This window comes from Emys orbicularis, chromosome 10 (assembly GCF_028017835.1).
Source record: "Emys orbicularis isolate rEmyOrb1 chromosome 10, rEmyOrb1.hap1, whole genome shotgun sequence".
NCBI classification, from domain to species: Eukaryota; Metazoa; Chordata; order Testudines; family Emydidae; genus Emys; species Emys orbicularis.
This window is the reverse complement of record NC_088692.1, coordinates 41,184,241-41,206,811: the sequence shown is the minus strand read 5'-3', so window position 1 is coordinate 41,206,811 and position 22,571 is coordinate 41,184,241. Positions and strand designations below refer to the sequence as shown.

At 51.3% G+C, this 22,571-nt stretch overlaps 1 protein-coding gene across 1 annotated transcript; it reads left to right on the top strand.

The window, feature by feature from the left end:
* The first annotated feature begins 362 nt into the window (after positions 1–362).
* Positions 363–20,854, top strand: METRN (meteorin, glial cell differentiation regulator). Its single transcript, XM_065412670.1, has 4 exons — positions 363–451; positions 6,754–7,181; positions 17,988–18,047; positions 20,538–20,854. Exons 1-4 carry the CDS (start codon positions 363–365, stop codon positions 20,852–20,854), a joined length of 894 nt encoding a protein of 297 aa, XP_065268742.1.
* Positions 20,855–22,571: the final 1,717 nt, after the last annotated feature.

Below are 22,571 nucleotides of genomic sequence, written 5' to 3'. Positions count from 1 at the left end.
TCCCTCCCCCCCGTCCCCCGCGCATTCACCCCTTAGTCCATCGTAGTTGAATTTGACCAGCAATCTGTGGACACCTTAGTCAATTTCACTATAAGCCTCTTGGTCACTTTCATCTCCACTGCTTTCCCCCTGACTCTGAATCACAGCATCACTCCGGACTAGCAGGAGGAAGGAGGGAAATCCTGCTTTGCATCCTGACAACTTTTGCGGCGGAGGCCTGGGGAGATGGATGGCGGAGACATGCAGGCGTTAATTCCCCACGCACATTCCAGCATGGTGTCTGTTGGGGAAGGATTTACACTAGTCTCTGGCATTTAATTCCTCCTCCTTCTGCTTTCTTGGGAGACGAGATCTCAGAGAAGATGCCTTTGGTGCTGTGGGCTCTTTGCCTTGGTGTCCTGGATACGGTCCTTTGCAGTTACTCAGAAGACCAGTGCAGCTGGAGGGGGAGGTACGGACTTCGGTCCTCAATTAAAAATAAGTAACCATTGGCAAGGATCGCCAGAGATCGCACAGTGCTAAATGTGCCCTATGGTGGGAAACTATCTGCTTTGTCCAGAAACTCAGATAACTTTCTGTTAATAATGCAGCCTCAGATCCTCCAGCCCCATTGTCTTCAGTGGGAGTTTGGATGGCTGGATGGGTATTAATGAATAAAAGGCTGGTGCAGCAGAGTTTAGGGTGTCACTCTAAGAAAGGAGCTGGTGGATGGGGTAGTGCATGTTCTGGCTGAGCTGCTATAAGTATCAAGAGAGGGGGCCTGATTTTGTTCTCACTTATCCTGGTGTCAATCGGGAGTAAACCCACTGAAGTCAATGGTGTAAAGGAGAGGAGCTTTTAACCAGAAGTTTGCATTTTTCTTACTAACCTGTGCCCAGGGAAATATTGAATTTCCAACTTTATGTTTGAGAAAAGGAAAATTCCAATTCTTGTGGCTGCCATTTTTAGTCAATTGAGTTTAACTTTCACAGAGCCTCTGGGGAAAATAGATTGCTTTCCCCTAAGGAGGTGATGGTTTGGGTTCTGTCCCCCATCCCCTGATTGCTATCAAAGGGGGAAAGTATCTCCCTCAAAGCTAGCTAGATGAAAGCTTACAAGGTTTTAACTTAAATCCTGTCTGAGAGAACAACATCCATCCTCCCAAACCGTGTCTCTGTGAGGGGCAGCATCTTGTGTCCTCCGGCAGAAGTTATGGTCTCTGCACCACATAAACCCTCCTGCTGGCTACCCCAGCTTCTCTGTGCTCCGTAGTGGTGGGTTTTACTTGGTGTGCTGATCGTTTTATTGCATCCTTGGGCTGCAGGCTTCTCATTGTTTCTTTGCAAGGTGGAGGTGGGGAGAAAGGAGTAAAGAACTGAAAGTGCTGGAGTTTGTTTACTTTTTCTCATTTTTATGGCATGTCCCCTTGGAAGAGCAAAGCTGCCCCCTAGAATTAAACAGTGATCTTACTCCCTGCAGTGTTACAGGGACAAGTGAGAGTTACAGACCTCTGCCACTTGCAGTTTCTTGATTCCCTGTCCTCTCCAACCTGTTTTGCACTTCATAATAATATCAATAGTGAACAATAAAATCAGATGCAGCAGTAGCTGATCCTTTCCAAATACACCATGCTGCCTGCTTTCATAGGAAAATAACTCAAGTGAAAGCCTCAAAATAAAAAGCCTCTGATCAGCCTGCTTTAATACATGAGCCAAATTGCTCTTTGACATGATTTTGTTGGGAGGTTGCAGAACTCCCATGCCAAGGAGCCATTTAAAACCACAAACATTGTTCAGAGCTGAGAGCAAAGCAAGGTTTGTCAAGCAGTTACTATAAGAGCCCTGGGGCTTGGAACACCTTTTCATTGTGTGGTACAGTGCCTATAGGATGACCAGACAGCAAATGTGAAAAATCGGGACAGGGAGTGGACGGTAATAGGAGCCTATATAAGAAAACGACCCAAAAATCGGGACTTTCCCTATAAAATCGGGACGTCTGTCACCCTAAGTGCCTAGGACAGTGGGGCCCGACTGAGGCCTCCAAGCCATGCTGAAGTACCAACATGGAAGGAGGCTGGATTGCCATCTGTCTTGGATGGTTTAGACACAACAAATCCTGTATCTTGGTAGGGGGTTAGACTATCTGACCCTTGCGGTCCCTTTGAAACCTATGGTTCTATAATCTATATGATGAGAAACAACCTAACTGCTGTGAATATGCCTTTGCAGATAGGAGAGCTAGACCTACAGATGGCAGCACCATGGGCACTTTAAAAAACATCCTCAAGATAGTCCAGTGGTAGCATCTGTTTCTCAGTGTTTTTGCCTATGTGCAATTCTACAGATGAGTTAACTACAAAGGAGCAAAAACAGGTCAAGTGACTGTCACTGGTTCAGTTTGGATTAAAGACCTATGCCCTTCCACCTCCTGCTGAGATTTTTGCTTGCTTACCAGTGCGTTAGTGCAAAGAATGGAGAAGTATTCATATTGTTACACTCTTACTGCTCCAAAAGCTTTGGAACTACTTTGGAAAAGTTTGGCTGTTGTTTTTACAGCAGAGATTTAACAGAATCAGTAGCCCCCAAAAGGTTTCCAAATAAATGACTTGGTCCCTCTTTTGGATAATATGTGAATATCTAGTGAATGACTGAACTAGTTTTTTCTGCCAGGCTGTAACAGTGTGGATTTCACTGTTTGTTATGGGGCCTGGCTGCAGATTCACAATTTTGGGGGACCAACCTGGGCAGATATTTCTCTCCCTCCTTTCCCTGGTCAAAGACTCAACTTGTATTACAATAGAACACTGGGGAAGACTTGCTGGCTGGTAGACTGCAAGCGCTACTAGCTTAATGTATGCACTTTCTCAAACTACTCAGAGTTGGGCTGGGTCAGTCCTTGGACGGGAGACCCCACTTAAAAAAACCTAAAGATTATTCTTCTTTCTTAAGCCTCTTAGCACCTTTGAGATAAGACAGCAAACCAAGATCCTAGCCATTTGTTCTCATTAATGATTCCCTGGCATTCTTTGTCAGCATTAAGTGTGTACGGACCAAATTCCAAAGCCGGTAATTAGAGTTTGCCTTCCAAAATCTTACCTATAGTTTAAATCAGATACAGCTACAGTTTTCTGCACTTCAACTAACAGCACACAGTAACACTACAGCTTAGCAACTGCTGTGTTTCATATCAAAGGTATTTCAATACAGGTGTGAAGTGCTCCTTATATATCCCTGCCTGCTTTGAGTTCTTTGGGTGGAAAGAACTATAGAACAACACAGTAGTTTTATTATATTTTTTTTGTTTAAAAAACAAAGAAACAGGAGGTAGAATGGATAGGGCACTAAACTGTGACTGGTTCTATTCCTGTCTCTGCTACTTTGCAAGTCATATCCCTGCTCTGTGCCTTGGTTTCCCCTCAAATCCTTTGCCTGTCTTCTCTACTGCAAGCACTTTGGGGCAGAGACTGTATCTTGCTATGTGTTTGCTATAACGGTCCCAGCTGGGTGCCCTATACATTAGTGCATGCTGCCTCTCAGAGCCTCCATTCTGTTTGCACATATGGGATTCTAATGTATCTTCATTTGCATTACAGATAAAATATGGTGTTGTGGGTCAGGAACGTGATTAGGAGCTGAGCTGCCTAGGTTGTGCTACAGGCTCATGGTGTGACTTTGCACAAGTCTCTCTGTGCCTCACTTTACCCATCTGATCCACCTCATTGTGGGGGAAAGGGGACCGATGATTAATTGCTTGATTGCTTATCCTTAGCTAAAAAGGGCTATCAAACATCAAAGGAGAGATACAATCCTGGAACCTTAAAATTCTGCCTTCCCTGCAGAGGAATGTCACTGAAGGACACCGAGTTCCTGTACCAAACGGTTGTTCCAGGCAGGGGCAGCTCTATGTATTTTGCCGCCCCAAGCACGGCAGTCAGGCAGCCTTCAGCGACATGCCTGTGGGAGGTCCACCGGTCCCGCACCTTCAGCGTACCCACCGCCAAATTGCCGCCGAAACTGCCCTCACGGCGACCGGCAGGCCGCCCCCCCGCGGCTTGCCGCCCCAGGCACGCGCTTGATGCGCTGGTGCCTGGAGCCGCCCCTGGTTCCAGGCCTGCAGGGAGGGGCTAGGTTAAGGCTCCAGGAGAGGCTATAAATTCTAAACATTAGCATGGAGAAAAGTGGAGGCCATAGGCCATCCTCCAGCAAGGGGGACTCCCCCCTGCACTCTCTGTTGTTTATTCTGTGCACACTTCGCGTGCCTAGAGATGTATACAAGGCAGCAGCATAGTAGAGCAGCAGGATTACTTTGCCCAGAGCAAGCATCTTCAGGCCTGCTGCTCAACTAAGTTTACTCTGAATGGCCTCAAATCTCTTCTTGCACAACAGGTGAGAGCAGAAGGAAAGCAGAGTAAATCCCATCTCAGATTCAGGAGAAAGCTGGGCTTTAAGTTGTAAAAGACAACAGGAGGGCGCAGGGGCAAGCTACTCCCAGAGCCCCCACAACCTGCCCTCCCCTGAGAGCTCCCTCTGATGGACACCTCTTAGGACAGCTGTATGGGGCTCCAGCCTTCTCCGTCGCTTCTCAGCCAAACCCCTCGGGTTCACCTTTGAGTAAGGGGAATACTATACATTGCCATTTATTCTGGAAGGAAAGGCTTGCTGACCAGGGCCCCATGCAGACTCCCTGTACCGAGCTCCTGTCCTTTCAGTTAGGAAAGCAAAAGCCAGGAGACAACAAAAACTCCCGAGTGGTGTGTGAGGCCTGGGATATGCAGAGGATCAGACTAGATCTGGTGGCCACTTCCGGCCCCAAACTCAATGATTATGACAAAACCTTAGGCCAACAATGTCACAGAGGCCAGTGATTTGTAGGTACTCTCTAGAGGCACCTTGAACGAGGAGGTGCTGAACATCCACAAGTGAAATCTCTACAAGCTGCTGGGGCCCAGTAGCTCAGACAATAAGGTGCAAGATATTAGCCCCCCGCTCCCCCCCAAAAAAAACCTGAGAGCCTCCCCTCACAATCAGAGGCCAGGCTTGAAAATTCTGGCTATGGGAGGGAGGAGTTTGGTAGTGGCCAGGCAGCCAAAAAGAGGAGAGGTCTTAGGAAAAGAGGAGCTGCATGTCCATCTCTTGGGAGGATCAGGCATAATTTGGATAAAGAAGAGCATGAGACGTCCAGGCCTGGAGCCTGGTATGCCATGTATTCAAGCTTAGCGGTGTCTTTGGTTGGGAGATGCTGATATAATAGGCATTCCAAACCCATTGGAATAGGAGCAGCTTCATTTCCTGGAGCCTTTGTGCCTCATAATGCTGCATCTTGGCAGGGGGTTAGACTAGCTGATTCTTGCAGTCCCTTCTAACCTAGGATTCTATGATTGTCATGCTGCTTCTGCAGCGAGGTAGAGAAAGGGGCCCCCAGCTCTGCGTTTGCGTCTGAACTTCACCAAAGCATCAGGGTGTCCGGAGCCAAGGTCTGGGTTCAGCACCCAGAGAAAAATGGGGAACAGCTAAGAAGTTTGGAAGGGGGGGTGGATTTGGGGATCCATGGTCCATCTCCACCTGGAACAGGTGATTTCCAAGCTGGTTGCATAGTAATTGAGCAGGCTGCTCCACGAGGAAGGAGCAAGTAGGCATGAAGCCAGCCCAGAACTGGAGGAGGAAGACAAGAGGAGAGTGTTCAGCCTGACTCTTTGTTACAAGCCATGCTCCCACATTCTCGCTCCGTCATGGAGTGCCCCAGTCACTAAGACCCAGATCCTGCAAGGGAGTTAAGCGCTTAACTCCCACTCAAATCAATGGGATGTAAGCACCTAACTTAAATACCTTGGAGGATCAGGGCCTAGTCCTACTCCCAAGGCTCTTGGGCAAGTGGGGTCAGTGCTGGTAGCTGTGGCCATTGGATGCTAGTTTAATCTGCTGCATGGTGGGGTCATTGGGAGCTGAAGTGCCCCGGGAGCATGCTGGGATAGAGAGCCTTGTGCCAAAGGGCTAATACAGTGGTTCTCAACCCGGGGCCTGGGGCCACATGCAGCCCAATTAGCATACAGCTGTGGCCCAGCTCAGCTGTGTGCTAAAGGCCACCCGCATGCCAGAGTCTGCCAGATTCCCGGCGCGGCGGGATCTGGGCTGCCCCACCACCTAGCACAGCAGGGTCAGGGTAAGAGCTGCTGTCCCACCCCACATGGTGGGAGTCCAGGGTTTGGGCTGCCAGCTGGCCCCACGGGGTCAGGTGTCTGGGGCTGCCAGCCGGCCCCACAGGGTCGGGAGCCTGGGGCAGCTGCCTGGCCCCGCAAACTCTAGGGTCCAGGGCAGCTACGGGGCGGGGGTCCAGGGTCGGGGCAGCCAGCCCACCCTGCGTGGTGGGGATCGGGGTCGGGGCAGCCAGCCTGCCCCACGCAGCAGAGGTCCAGGGTCGAGGCAGGCGGCCAGCTCCGTGAGCTCTGGGGTCCAGGGCAGCCAGCCGGCCCCGGTCCAGGGAGGCTGTGCAGCAGGGGTCCAGGATGGGGGTTCGTCTTGCCCTGCAGGGTCCAGGGCTGTCGGCCCAGCCCCACAAGCTCCAAGGTTCAGGGCAGCTGTGTGGCAGGAGTCTGGGGCAGCCGCGCGGCAAGGGTCTGGGGTGGGCAGCTGGCCCCGTGCAGCAGGGGTCCGGGGTCCAGGTCGGGGTCCGGGCTGCCGCTGCCCTGCCACCTGGCCCCTGCGGCCCAGCTAACACATTGTGGGCCACATATGTGGGCTAGCACTATGGTAACATTAGTTTGTTCTCCCCTTGCAGTGGCCTGTCCCAGGAATCAGGCAGCGTGGAGCAGATCTCTCTACACTGTGCTGAGGGCTCACTGGAGTGGCTGTACCCAGCTGGGGCTTTACGCCTCAGCCTCTCCCCCCGCCTCCCCACGAGCACTGCAGCCAAAGGGAAGAGCCCCAGACAGGTCACCACCTGTATCAAGCCCTCCAGCACTTTCCGAGGAGCTCAGATCTATCTGGAGAGGAATGGGATCCTGGAGCTGCTGCTGTCTGAGGCAGATGCATCCCTCCGCCCCAGGGTGCACTGCTTCAGCTGGCTGCCCCAGGAGAAAGTAGCACTGTTCCTTCAGTCTACCCTGCACCAGGACATCAGCCGTCGGATCGCTGCCTTCCGCTATGAGCTGCGGGGAGACTGGAACTCACGCCTCTCACTGCCCTCCAGCAACCTCAGCATGGAAGGTAAATAGCTAGTGGCATGGCTCCACAGGGTGCAAATGTAACACTGACAGACCCTGGTCATCTGCGGGCGGGATCGAACCTAGGACCTCTGGAACTAAATGCATGAGCCTCTACTGCATGCGCTAAAAGCCATATAGCTGTTAGCTAAGTCTGTAAAGAAGACTCATTAATCTCTCTCTCTAAGTGGCCTCTAGAGGGAACAGAACACCCCACCCAGGAGATGTGTGGGTTACACCACGACTATTAACCAATTTCGCTGCTAATCCATATTGCCCTCCTGTCCTGTTCTGTGACTTTGCCAGGCTCCTCCCTCACTGGGCAAGGATGGTGAGATCCACCACAGCAGTGCCCTCCTGACACAAGCTGCTGCTCCAGCAGGATAAGATTCCTTACTGCATTGTTCTACCAGGGCCAGCTGAAAATCTAGGCTTGTGCACATCCTTTTAGAGAGGGAGGCTTGCTGGAGCAGGGCACAAGGACCCAGGACTCCTGGGTTCTATTCCTGATTCTGAGACTGACTCACTGTGTAACCTTGGGCAAATTGCTTCACCTCTTTGTACTTCAGCTTCCCTCTCTGTAAAATCAGGGTACCACTGCTGACGTACCTTACAGGATAATTAGTTAATAACAGGCCAGTCGTCAAGGCCTTACTTAGTTTGTGCTCAGGCAAAATTCTCCTTGATTATTGAAGACAATGGGAAGTTTTGCGTGAGTCAGGTGCCAGGATTGGGCCCATTATTGACAGTGATAGCAGGGCCCTGAGCCACATGGCTGTTACACAGTAGGAGCTCTTTGGTCAGTGGGAATCTTCTTGGGTTTCTTGCAGCTCCAGGCTGCAAAGAGGCACAAGCTGCAGGAGGTTCCAGCCACTGGATGCTAAAGGACCCACATCATGTGGGCCTCCTGTCGGGGACAGGGAGAGGACAGTAACCCAAGCTGGCCTCTCTGCCTGAGCATGTTCAGAGAGCGAAGCCAGAAGCCAGAGGAGGATCACAAAGCAGCTCCTATCGGCATGTGTAATCGGCACTATCTTGCCTCATGGCTGAGCTAACAAAAGTCCACTGTGGGGCCCGCGAGAGACATCCTTGCCATTCAGCCACCCCAGAGATAAGGGGCTCTCCTGGTCACCATGGCAACCCAGGCATTCCCCCCACAGGAACCGCAAGGGCTGCGCTCTCGCAGCACCCTGGGAACCCTAAACATGGGATTAGTGTGACTGTTTTTTCAGGAGAGGGGATTTGGAAAGAAGTAGCCTGGCCCTGCAGCAATGGTTCTCTTCCCCCTCTTCACCTTCCCAGCCATAGGAACAGCCTCCGATGGCAGCAGAACTGGCCCCTGGTCAGGGAAAGAGCACAAAGATCTGGAAGCTGTGGGCTGGGTGCATTAGCAGTATGTTGCCACAGAGCTAGCAACAGGCCAAGCATACCCTTCCCTGCCTGGGGAGCTAGTCTGTCCTAGTCAGGTTCATCACCCCATGTAAAGGTACCATAACACCAATACCTGCCACAAGGGCTTGTCTGGGAACCTCGAGCCTAGATACAACCTGAGCCTGTCTGTATAAGAGGACAGAAACCGACTGTTGAATCCCAGGCACCTTGAACACTGGGAAAGTTCTCCTCCAGCTCTGGGTTCTCAGCCCTAAAGCTCAGCAGTGTTTGAACCAGGGAGGGACATGCATGTCGTAGGGGTCATCCAGACCAAGGGAAACTTGGGCTCAAGCCAAATCCCTGGCTCCATCTCTAGCCTCACAGAAGGGGAGCATGTCATTGCCTTCCTCCACCGCCAGCTGTAAGTCACTGTGTATTTCCGATTATTAAAGAACACTGGGGTTGGGGTAGAGGAAACATTTCCCCTTGGTGAGAAATAGCATTCATGGTCCTGTTCAGAATGTCCCAAGAATGGCTGGAGCTGCCTCTCTCCCATCATGGCTGTCACCAGTTCAGTTTCAAAGGGACTGGTTTGAGGTTAACAGATGATTAATGCTGCTATGGAGCACATTTGGCTCTTACCTCCCAGTTTGTACAGGTAGTTTCTTCAGTAGAAGGGCCTCCTCCTCAAAGGGCACACGGTGGTCCCGTGAGTGTGCTCTGAGTCAGGGACTCTGTATTCTGTTCCCAGGTCAAGTCATTGGTTTCCTGCTCTCTGCACTGGGGATGCCAACAATGAACTACCATGCAGGGGAGGGGCAAGGCTACATGAATTGCTGTTTGTAAAGCACTTTAGATTGACAGATTTGGGGAAGGATAAACTGTACTGGGAGGAAGGCTGGTCTTGTGCTTAACACAGCACGCTGAGAGTCGGTTCAATTCCTGGCTCTGCCACAGACTCCTCGGCTGACCTTAGGCAAGTCATTTAAGCAGGGCTGCCCAGAGGATTCAGGGGGCCTGGGGTCTTTGGCGGCGGGGGGGCCCCTGCTGCCGAAGACCCGGCACTTCGGTGGCGGGTCCTGGGGCGGAAGGACCCCCTGCCGCCAAATTGCAGCCGAAGACCTGGAGCGGAAGAAGCTCCGGGGGCCCGGGCCCTGCAAGAGTTTTCCGGGGCCCCCGGAGCGAGTGAAGGACCCCACTCCAGGGGCCCCAAAAAACTCTCATGGGGGCCCGTGCGGGGCCTGGGGCCTGGGGCAAATTGCCCCACTTGCCCCCCCCTCTGGGCGGCCCTGCATTTAAGCACTTTGTTCCCCAGCTGTAAAGCAAGGGTGGTCATGCTTGCTTTCTCCCTCTCCTTATCGATCCTGTCTGTTCAGCCTGTAACTTCTTTAGGCCAGGGCTGTCTCTTGCTATGCGTACATACAGCACCTAGCAGAATGAGGGGTCTGTGAACATAAGAACGGCCATACTGGGTCAGACCAAAGGTCCATCTAGCCCAGTATCCTGTCTTCCGACAATGCCAGGTGCCCCAAAGGGAATGGACAGAACAGGTAATCACCAAGTGATCCATCCCCCGTCGTCCATTCCCAGCTTCTGGCAAACAGAGGCTAGGGACACCATCCCTGGCCCCTACTGGCTAATAGGCATTGATGGACCTATCCTCCATGAATTTATCTAGTTCTTTTTTGAACCCTGTTATAGTCTTAGCCTTCACAATATCCTCTGGCAAGGAGTTCCATGGGTTTACTGTGCATTGTGTGAAAAAATACTTCTTTTTGTTTTAAATCTGAGGCCTATTAATTTCATTTGGTGACCCCCTAGTTCTTGTGTTATGAGAAGAAGTAAATAACACTTCCTTACTTTCTCCGCACCAGCCATGATTTTATAGACCTCTATCCTATCCCCCCCTTAGTTGTCTCTTTTCCAAGCTGAAAAGTCCCAGTCTTATTAATCTCTCCTCATATGGCAGCAGTTCCATATCCCTAATCATTTTTGTTGCTCTTTTCTGAACTTTTTCCTATTACAATATATCTTTTTTGAGCTGGGGCGACCATATCTGCATGCAGTATTCAAGATATGGGCGTACCATGGATTTATATAGAGGCAATATGATATTTTCTGTCTTATTATCTATTCCATTCTTAATAATTCCCAACATTCTGTTCACTTTTTTGACTGCTGCTGCACATTGAGTGGATGATTTCAGAGAAGTATCCACAACTCTCTTTCTTGAGTGGTAAAAGCTAATTTAGACCCCATCATTTTATATGTATGGTTGGGATTATGTTTTCCGATGTGCATTACTTTGCTTTTATCAACATTGAATTTCATCTGCCATTTTGTTGCCCAGTCACCCAGTTTTGTGAGATCTTTTTGTAGCTCTTCGCAGTAAGCTTGGGACTTAACTATCTTGAGTAGTTTTGTATCATCTGCAAATTTTGCCACCTCACTGTTTACCCCTTTTTCCAGATCATTTATGAATATGTTGAATAGGACTGGTCCCAGCACAGACCCCTGGGGGACACCACTATTTACCTCTCTCCATTCTGAAAACTGACCATTTATTCCTACCCTTTGTTTCCTATCTTTTAACCAGTTACCAATCCATGAGAGCACCTTCCCTCTCATCCCATGACAACTTACTTTGCTTAAGAGCCTTTGGTGAGAGCCCTTGCCAAAGGCTTTCTGAAAATCTAAGTACACTATATCCACTGGATCCCCCTAATCCACATGCTTGTTAACCCCCTCAAAGAATTCTAGTAGATTGGTGAGGCATGATTTCCCTTTACAAAAAAACATGTTGACTCTTCCCCAACAAGTTATGTTCATCCATGTGTCTGACCATTTTATTCTTTACTATAGTTTCAACCAGTTTGCCTGGTACTGAAGTGAGGCTTACCAGCCTGTAATTGCCAGGATCACCTCTGGAGCCCTTTTTAAAAATTGGCATCATATTAGCTATCCTCCAGTCATTTGGTACAGAAGCTGGTTTAAATGATAGTAGTTCTGCAATTTCACATTTGAGTTCCTTCAGAACTCTTGGGTGAATACCATCTGGGCCTGGTGACTTATTACTGTTTAGTTTAGCAATTTGTTCCAAAACCTCCTCTAATGACACCTCAATCTGGGACAGATGCTCAGATTTGTCACCTAAAAAGAATGGCTCAGGTTTAGGAATCTCCCTCACATCCTCAGCCATGCAAAGAATTCATTTCGTTTCTCCGTAATGGCCTTATCGTCCTTGAGTGCTTCTTTAGCATCTCGATCGTCCAATGCCCCACTGGTTGTTTAGCAGGCTTCACTGTGACCCAAGGACCACTTGATGCTAACTGACAGAGGTCGCAGAGGGGATGCATAATAATACTACTAGAAATTGGAGATCAGGCAGGACCAAAACTCATGTGTGTGTGGACCGCCCAGCCTGCAACTCAGGTGTACACAGCTTGGAACATCACCAGACAGCCCTTACAGGAAAGATACTACAGTACTGTAGGATGATGGTGCAGAACACATCAGCCTATGAGTGTGTTTTTGGGAGGGCACCATGCCACAGAAATGAAGCAAGTGTACGAAGTTTTCCATGGGGAACATGATACACAAAAGCTGTGTGGTCTAGTGACTTGAATTTAGGGCTAATAGTCAAGAATTTGTGAGCTCAGTTCTTGCACTCTGCTGCCAATTCACTGTGTTGCTTTGGGCAAGTCACTTTACTTCTCTTTGCTGCCAAATGGAATAATGCTTCCCTGGGTCCTTGGGAAGGGAGATGCGAAGATAAATTAATGCTTGAGAAATATGAATGCTAAATATTATTCCTCTTTTGGCCAAGTAGTGTGTGGCCCAAGCAGGGTTAGCCCATGAGATCCAGGGCCGCCCAGAGGGTGGGGGGACAAGTAGGGCAATTTGCCCCAGGCCCCGCAGGGGCCCCACGAGCCCTGGCCGAGAATCCCTTCCCTGGTTACTCACCCGGCGGTGGTCCGGGTCTTTGGCTGCACTTCGGCGGCGGGCCCTTCAGTGCTGCCAAAGACGCGGCGCGAGTGAAGGACCCGCCGCCGCCGCTGACTCAGAGCGCCACCCGGTGAGTACAAGCGCCGCAGCGGATGGTGCCTTTTTTTATGTCCACTCCCCCGCTTTGCCCCAGGCCCCCTGAATCCTCTGGGAGGCCCTGATGAGATCTGGCAAAGCTCAGAGAGGGTTATGAACAGCAGTTAGTCCAGTTGCACCTGCCCATCCTCATGGCGTCAGCCCAGGGGGCAGCCTGGCTCAAACAGATGTGCACCCCAACTTAAGGATTTCTTTCAGTCTCTGCTCCAGAGTGTGAACTCCAGGGGCGGAGGGGTGGGCAGTGGTGTCTTGACTTGTTTTTCTGGTTCCGGCGGCTAGAGCACATTTCAGAATTGGTGCATTCTCTGGTCTCTTAACTCCTTATGCCGGGGTGGGCAAACTTTTTGGCCCGAGGGCCACATCTGCATGGGGAAATTGCTTGTAGGGCCATGAGTGTATGGCTGGGGCAGGGGCTTGGGGTGCGGGAGGGAGTGCGGGGTGTGGGAAGGGGTGCGGTGTGCAGGAAGGGGCTCAGGGCAAGAAGTTGGGGCAGAAGAGGGGTACGAGGTGTACGAGGGGGCTCAGGGAAGGGGGTTGGGGTGAAGGAGGGGGTGCACAGTGCGGGGTGGGCTCAGGGTAGTGGTGCAGGGAGGGGTGCAGAGTGCAGGAGGGGGCTCAGGGCAGGGGTGCAGGGAGGAGTGCGGGAGGGGGCTCAGGGCAGGGGTTTGGGATGCAGGAGAGGTGCAGGGTGAGGCAGGGGGCTCAGGACAGGGGGTTGGGGTGAAGGAGGGGGTGCACAGTGCGGGGTGAGCTCAGGGCAGTGGTGCAGGGAGGGGTGCGGAGTGCGGGAGGGGGCTCAGGGCAGGGGTTTGGAATGCAGGAGAGGTGCAGGGTGAGGCAGGGTGCTCAGAGCACGGGGTTGGGGTGCAGGCGGGGGGGCTCAGGGCAGGGAGTTGGGGTGCAGGGTGCAGGAGGGGTTCGGGGTGCTGGCTCCGGCCCAGCGCCGCTTACCTGGAGCGGCTCCAGGGTGGCAGTGGCATGCAGCGGCCCTGGCCCTGACCCCGCACTGCTCCGGCCCCTGGGGCGGGTTGGGGGCAGAGGGCTCCACATGCTGCCCTTGCCTGTGGGTACCTCCCCCGAAGCTCCCATTGGCCAATGGGAGCTTCGGGGGAGGTACCCACAGGCAAGGGCAGTGTGCTGAGCCCTCTGCCCCACCTCCCCAGGGGCGGCAGGGACGTGGTGCTGACTGCTTCTGGGAGTGGTGCAGCACGGCGCCACGGAGGTGGCAATCCTATGAGCCGGCTCCAAAGCCCTGAGGGGCCGGATCCGGACCGCGGGCTGTAGTTTGCCCACCCCTGCCTTATGCTGTCTGGAGGGGCAGTGGAGCAGTCTAAACAGTGCCTTACACCAGAGGTTCTCAATCTTTTTCTTTCTGAGGCCCCCACAACATGCTATAAAAACTCCACAGCCCATATGTGCCACAACAACTGGTTTTCTGCATATAAAAGCCAGTGTTAGGGGAAGCAAGCAGGGCTACATCACAGAGGACCCCGTGAAGGTAAGTTGCTCAGGCTTCAGCTTCAGCCCCAGGTGGCAGGACTTGGAGCCCTGGGCTTCAGCCCCATGCAGTGGGGCTTCAGCCTTCTGCCTTGGGCCCCCGCAAGTCTAATGCCAGCCCTGCTTAGTGGGCCCCCTGAAACCTGCTCACAGCCCCACAGGGGGCCTGGACCCCTGGTTGAGAACCAGTCTTGCACAGCCATTTGCTCAGTGGAGAGCTGCCCTGCCCTGGAGAAAGGAGGGGTTTTGCTGAGAGTGACCTTTGCCAGTGGCGGATTACCCTTGCCCAGGGGGCCCAGCAAACTGGGGGGCCCTGGAAAAATGAGCACCATGTTAGAAATCCGCTATGGGGTGGCAGAAGCCGGGAGCCCTGGCAGAAGCCGTGGGGCAGGCAAGGGAAGCCCCAGTGCCAAGACCCTGGTTCCCAGCAGAAGCACGGGGCGGCGGGGGAAACCCCAGCACCTGGAGCTGCAGCCCTGGGACTTGAGTAGCTCTCACTCACCGCTGTGGCCCCGGGGCCGTGGCAGAGGGACAGAGCTTCTCTGGTCTTGGGGCCACAATGGGGGGGGGGGAAGGAAGGCGCGAAAGGGGGGTAGGGCCACAGTGGGCGGGGGCGGAATGGGCTGGGACTGTGGGCAAAACAGGGGCAGGGCCGCCGGAGAAAGGGGCAGAATGGGGGCAGGGCTGTGGGGGAAGGGGTGGAATGGGGTGGGACCATGGGCGGGGCTGCAGGCAGAAGGGGCAGAATAGGGGCAGGAACCCAGGCAGAAGGGTGGGGCGAGGCCACAGTTCTGGCACCAGGGTCCCTCCACTTGCTCTGACCCAGGGCCCCAGGAGACCTTAATCCACCTCTGCCTTTGCATATCATATGCAGAGCATGGGTGAGCAGCAACGGGAGGATCTGTTATCTCAGCAGAGCCTGGGGCAGTAAGGAATTGGGATGCAGTCTCCCAAACTGGTACAATACCAGAGATGGAAGGCAGCAGCTAGAGATCTAGGGAAAGGGAGCCAGGCTAGAATGGAAACCTGTCCTTTAAATCGGCTTCGGTACCCAATGACTGGAAGTTAGCTAATGTAACGCCAATATTTAAAAAGGGCTCTAGGGGTGATCCCGGCAATTACAGACCGGTAAGTCTAACGTCGGTACCGGGCAAATTAGTTGAAACAATAGTAAAGAACAAAATTGTCAGACACATAGAAAAACATAAACTCTTGAGCAATAGTCAACATGGTTTCTGTAAAGGGAAATCGTGTCTTACTAATCTATTAGAGTTCTTTGAAGGGGTCAACAAACATGTGGACAAGGGGGATCCGGTGGACATAGTGTACTTAGATTTCCAGAAAGCCTTTGACAAGGTCCCTCACCAAAGGCTCTTACGTAAATTAAGCTGTCATGGGATAAAAGGGAAGTCCTTTCATGGATTGAGAACTGGTTAAAGGACAGGGAACAAAGGGTAGGAATTAATGGTAAATTCTCAGAATGGAGAGGGGTAACTAGTGGTGTTCCCCAAGGGTCAGTCCTAGGACCTATCCTATTCAATTTATTCATAAATGATCTGGAGAAAGGGGTAAACAGTGAGGTGGCAAAGTTTGCAGATGATACTAAACTACTCAAGATAGTTAAGACCAAAGCAGATTGTGAAGAACTTCAAAAAGATCTCACAAAACTAAGTGATTGGGCAACAAAATGGCAAATGAAATTTAATGTGGATAAATGTAAAGTAATGCACATTGGAAAAAATAACCCCAACTATACATACAACATGATGGGGGCTAATTTAGCTACAACGAGTCAGGAAAAAGATCTTGGCGTCATCGTGGATAGTTCTCTAAAGATGTCCACGCAGTGTGCAGAGGCGGTCAAAAAAGCAAACAGGATGTTAGGAATCATTAAAAAGGGGATAGAGAATAAGACTGAGAATATATTATTGCCCTTATATAAATCCATGGTTCGCCCACATCTCGAATACTGTGTACAGATGTGGTCTCCTCACCTCAAAAAAGATATTCTAGCACTAGAAAAGGTTCAGAAAAGAGCAACTAAAATGATTAAGGGTTTAGAGAGGGTCCCATATGAGGAAAGATTAAAGAGGCTAGGACTCTTCAGTTTGGAAAAGAGAAGACTAAGGGGGGACATGATAGAGGTATATAAAATCATGAGTGATGTTGAGAAAGTGGATAAGGAAAAGTTATTTACTTATTCCCATAATACAAGAACTAGGGGTCACCAAAAGAAATTAATAGGCAGCAGGTTTAAAACAAATAAAAGGAAGTTCTTCACGCAGCGCACAGTCAACTTGTGGAACTCCTTACCTGAGGAGGTTGTGAAGGCTAGGACTATAACAATGTTTAAAAGGGGACTGGATAAATTCATGGTGGCTAAGTCCATAAATGGCTATTAGCCAGGATGGGTAAGAATGGTGTCCCTAGCCTCTGTTCGTCAGAGGATGGAGATGGATGGCAGGAGAGAGATCACTTGATCATTGCCTGTTAGGTTCACTCCCTCTGGGGCACCTGGCATTGGCCACTGTCGGTAGACAGATACTGGGCTAGATGGACCTTTGGTCTGACCCAGTACGGCCTTTCTTATGTTCTTATGAAACCAATATGCCCAAAGACTGACCCATGTCATCACCTTCCTCTGGCAGGGCGGTTGTATTTTGACTGAAGGGTAAAGCTGGACGCTTGATCTAACTCTCACAGGTGTTGCATGTGTGAGCACAAGCTACAAAGTACAGAGCAAGGCAGGGAGAGCGCAGCTGCCAACTTGTGGCTGCCCAGGAGCAGGAGTGAAGCCTAAGAGGGGAGAGTGTAGCTAAACAACTCATTAGCATGATGAGGTTCACACTTCAGCCCACATTTCCTCCAACACACTTGTTCTCTGCCCACAGAGGGCACGATGCTCTGTCCCTCAGTGCAGAAGGTACTGTCCAGCACTGCTTATGTTCTGCATGCATAGCCTCTGCCTGCAATGGCCCATGGGTTCCTTGCACATCCTGTGGACAGGGCCGGTGCAAGGAAGTTTCGCGCCCTAGGTGAAACTTCCACCTTGCGCCCCCCCCCCCCAGCCCTGCGGCAGCTCCCCGCCCTCCCCCCGCCCTGAGGCGCGCCCCCCGCGGCAGCTCCCCCCCCCTGCCCTGAGGTGCCCCCCCCGCGGCAGCTCCCCCCCCGGGGAGCCGTGTGGCAGCTCCCCACCCCAGCTCACCTCTGCTCCACCTCCTCCCTGAGCACGCTGCCCCCGCTCTAATTCTCCTCCCAGGCTTGCGGCGCCAAACAGCTGATTGGCGCTGCAATCCTGGGAGGCAGGAGAAGTGGAGCGGTGACCGCGCGCTCGGGGAGGAACGCTGTAAAAAAAGAATTGGGGGCACCGCTTTTTGGTGCAGGATACCAGCAACCCCCATCTTGTTCTTCCCTTTTCCTGAGCAGTTCATTGCAACTCCTGACTCAGCCAGAGGGGTCACTGCAGAGCTCCCCCAGAGCACATTGCCTCTGCAGTTTTCCCCACACAAATCCAAAAGCTCTGAATTTGACTCTGGGACCTTTGTATTTTCTCTGCAGAATCCACATCCCTTGTGCATGGTGCTATTGCAGGGGGAAGCTGCATTCCACCAGGCCAGCTTCCAAGGAGAGGGAGACCCGAGAGGGCACTGGGCAGCAGAGCAACCCTTATGGGAACAAAGGCAGAGCCCCAGGCACCCAGTGGTCTGAGGAGGCCAGATGGTGATGCTGTGTGGCACCTGCAAACAAAAGGGATTAAGCCAGCATCCCCACCTCGGGAATATCTGAGCAGGAAGCCTGGGACTCACTTCTAATGTAACTTTTCTCTGTTTGGATGCTGCAGGGGCATGCCGGCCGTGTAATGACACCGAGATCTTGATGGCCATTTGCACTAGTGACTTTGGTGAGTACAGCTTCTGCCATTTCTGCATTCACTGTTGCCCTCTTCTGCTTCACATTCTCTTCCCCCAAGGGTTCTTTTTCCAGGAATTGGGGGTGTTTGACATCAGTGGATCCAAGAATTAAACACAGAACAAAGAAAAATCCAGTCTCTGATGTCCCCATGATAAAGACACATGCTGACCAGCACATAATAAACAGTACTATTTACCACTGGCCTCTACTAGAGAGAATGAGAAAAGCTCAGTTATGTGTCATAGGCCTTATGACAGCTAAGGACATTCTTCCTTATCTCAAGTGGTAAGGAACTGTGCTGATGGATTAAAAGGCCTTGAAATCTATTCCCCGTGTTGCCAAGGAGTTCTGGGAGATCTCTGGCAAGCACTAGAGCTGTGCAGAGTGCAACAGTTTCATTCTGTGGCAGCTCTCAAGGTTCTGAACTTTATTTTTGTTCCACACTAGAACATTTCACACATTTTAGCTAAACTGAATCATGTTGAAACATCTGTTTTTGGATGGAAAATGTGAGCTTTTCGATCTGGCTTCCCTTCCCTCATCAGATGTGACCAGAGAGCTCTTGGCCAAAAAAAGCTTTGCCTATGAAAGCAGGCTAAACTGATACATTTCTGCAAAACGTTTCCGCTTTGACAAAATTGCATATTTCAGTAAAAGTCATTTGATCAAAAATGTTCCAACCCGCTCTAGTAAGTATTGGAATGAAAGCTGGAGTACTGTGTGGCCAGATTTGTTACTTACTATACTCTGTGTTGAGTCTTCAATACACCCCTGCATTCCACAGGTCTTCCCAGTGAAATAATTGGTGCAGAAATAAAAGACAGAGGTAGAGGGAGAAATTCAACAGCATAGGCAAAGCAGAAAAGCCCCTTCCCTCGCAGCACAGGGGCCGGGCACTTGAAATGGGAAGGAGGGGCCATCTTTTCATCCTCCCCAGCCACCTGCAAGCACACACAGGGTTGGGCATAGTCTAGATCTGACAGAGCATGTGCATGGGAGCTACTCACAGTATGAACTTTCCAAATGCTGAGCAAAACATGGGGCAGTTCGTGTGGAATCACAGAGAGCCCAGTGTGGCAGCTTTACAACGGCAAACAACCCAGCCATTGCCCTTTGTTCCTGCCACTTAATTAGCTGACTCATAGCTGGCAAGCCAGGCCACGGCAGGGTTAATACCATCAGCAAGTAGCCTGTGGTAAGTGCTGCTGGCATTTGCTCCCAGGCTGTGATCACACAGCCGAAAACAGCCTTGCTCCCATTTAAATGTCCACACATGGCTGCGCCACAGTGGACAGTTGCCAATTATTCTTGCACATGCTGTTAGCCTCCTGATTTGCATCTCTAAACAGTAGAAGGAGGGTCAGGGGTCACTGACTGCCCAGTCCGGAGTTGCCATGGAAATGAAGAAGTCAAACGTAAGGGCAAGGGATTTGCCATGCTAGATCAGATTATAAATCCATCAAGTGGTCTGGCAGAGGCCAATACCTGCTGATTCAGGGAAGGCCAACCGCACTAGAATGCACCCAGCTAATTGTGCAGTATTACACATAATATGTGCAAGGAGGGGAAAATCCCTTTCTGACTCTCACAGGTGATCAGTGCATGCACTGAAGCATGAGGCTTCATAACCTTTATCTCAGTACATAACTGTGAATGCTCGGAAATGCCCATGAGTATCCAGCCTATGTATTTGATTCAATGACCCCCAGCAAAAGCACATTCCCCAGGTTGGCTGTCCTCTGTGTGAAGGGGGATTTTCTTTTATGTTCTCTCTAAACTTACCAGCCATCCCTTTCAAGGAGTGACATCCCAACTAGAGCAGAGGGGGAAGGGGCGGTGATGATCCCTTTAGAATACAACACTTGACATCCATCTGCTGCATTACAAGGGGATTAACACAGGAGAACCCACTGAGCCACTAGACTTTTGGGGGGGATGCAGTTCCAGTAGTGCTAGTAAGGATAAGAGCACGGCATGGGTATTTTTGCCACTGTCCCCTAGACTTGCTCAAGTATCTCCCCTTCTTATTTTGGCCAGTGAACCTCAATTCTCTCCTGCAGCTCCCCCACCCCGCAAAGCACTGCTAACTGGGCTCAGTGCAGGAATCTCTGGGAGAGTTTCTCTGGCCTGTGTTATGCAGGAGGTCAGACCTGATGCTCACAGTGGTCCCTGCTGGTCTTACAAATCTATAATGCACCTACATTGTGATCTGCAGTCCCTTCAGCTATTCCAGCACCACATCCCCATGCAGACCTGCCAGTGCACTGAACATGTAAATACATCAGGCTTTGGGCCCAGGTCTCCAGAGACAAGAGGCTGGTGCACTGACCCCCTGGATCGCCTGTGCCACCTAGACCTAGTCAGTTTTTCCCAGATAGCTAAGTGTTCCCAGTTAGGGATGCAGAAGTCACAGCAGTGCAACAGTTCCCAGCTCTGGATCAGTGAGTAATTGTGTCTGTCCTACCACCTTTCCCCTCAGTCATTCGTGGCAACATCCGGACTGTCTCCAACGATGTTGAGATGCAGGAATCCATCATCAGCGTGAGCGCCATGCGCATTCACCGGCAGAAATTCACTTTGTTCCAGCCTGTCAGCAAATCCAGCAAATCCATGGGCAGCATCCACACCCTGCTGCAGTGTGGAGTGAAACCGGGACCTGGCAGCTTCCTCTTCACGGGGTGGTTGCACTTTGGAGAGGCCTGGCTCAGCTGTGCTCCCCGGTACAAAGACTTCCGGCGTATCTACGAGGATGCACACCAGGCTCATGAGAACCCCTGCGAAGTCTCGCTGGACTGAGCGATGAGGGCAGGGGCATTCAGCCTGACCCTTGGGAATGGGGATCACCAGCTGCAACAACGGTGTCACCAAGGGCTCACATCCACCAGCCTGGGGCTAGCAAGAGTTCTCCCCATCCCATACACACCTGCAGTGGTCCCCATTCCTGCTTCACTTGCTCTGTGCTGAAGAAAGTTGTAAGGCACCTTCTGTGCTAACAGGAACCTGGCCCCATCGGAGGAGATCCCCAGACTGCTGATTAGGATCGGGCACACATTGAGTCACATAAAGGGAATTAGACCCTCCCCGTGTGGGGAACAGTAACACACACAGGACTGACTAATGGAGAGCAGGACTTCTACTCAACCCTCCCTTCAAGCAGCTTGAGGGGACAAAAAATGCCAGTGAAATGACACAGTCTCTCCACAGTTGCTAAGTCATCCTTGCTATCCCAGGATTCATTGCCAAGCGAGTCCCAGCACTGAGGGACTCTCTTCCTGTACTGCAACTGTTCAGACTAAGCATGGGAGTGGGCTGAGCGCGGGGAGGAGATGATGGATCACCAGAACTGGAAACCATTGCTTGAGCAACTCTGCTCCTCATTTTGCACTGAAATACACCCACACATCGTGGAAAAGGCTTTGGCAAAACCAGCCAGTGGTGGGGGAGCCTGTCTGTGAAAATCCTGCTTGAAGAAAGAGGCCATTCTAACTGCACCTGGTTTGATCCATAGGACCTGATTCAGCAAAGTTCTTGAGCACATGCTGTCAGTCCCATTGACTTCAAAGGGACTAAGGCCTAGAGCCTCAAAGGTATTTAGGCATCTGTGTGCTTTGTAGAATCGGGGCCTTGTTGCCTTGACAAAGTTTGGTTCTGAAGTAGCCCTGCTCCCTCTCCTTCCCCCAGAGGAACTTCACCCCTCTAGGGAGGGGAGGAAGACCCAGGAAGTGGCAGATACCATGTTTACATTCCATTTAGTATTTGTTTGGGTAGAAATGTGAAGACACTGCTTTGTACATAGCATGGGAAGGTGGGGGATAGCTGAGCTATGGGGGAGAGTCGGAGCAGGGTTGGGGATATCCGCTGGGTGGGCTCTTGAAAGGACGTAAATTAATGGATCACAGCTAGAAATTTGCCTATTTGCTCTGAACTTAGCTGCCAAAAAGTTGCCCCATGGAGTCCTCACAGGCAGCCCCTAAGACTTTGATTAAACCGTTATGTGAATGTATACGCAAGCTCAGTGCTGCTCTTCAAGCTCTTGCCAGCAGAGCTCTCGCTCAAAGCCCCATGCACAGACTTTGGCGCCACCTCTCTCCACACATTTACCTCCATCCCTCAAATCTGGCGTTGTCCCTGCCTTCAGCAACACCCAAAATGCAGAATCACCAAAAAGCTTCTAGGAAACTTTAAAGCAGAGGCAGGCCCAGGCTGAGATTAGCTCTAACCTTCCCCAGATTCCGGGTTCTGGTTCTGATGTTCCAGTCTGGTTTCATCTCTGCACTAAAGAAGCTGACACCATTTTAGCATCACTTTTGTGCTGTCTCTGGTCTATGATCATCATCTACGGGCCTTGACAGGACAAGAGGGGTGGGTAGAACCTCTGTGAAATTCAGCATGAAGTGGTCCAGAAGGCAGTCCAGTGTGACTCATAGAATCATAGAATATCAGGGTTGGAAGGGACCTCAGGAGGTCATCTAGTCCAACCCCCTGCTCAAAGCAGGACAAATCCCCAACTAAA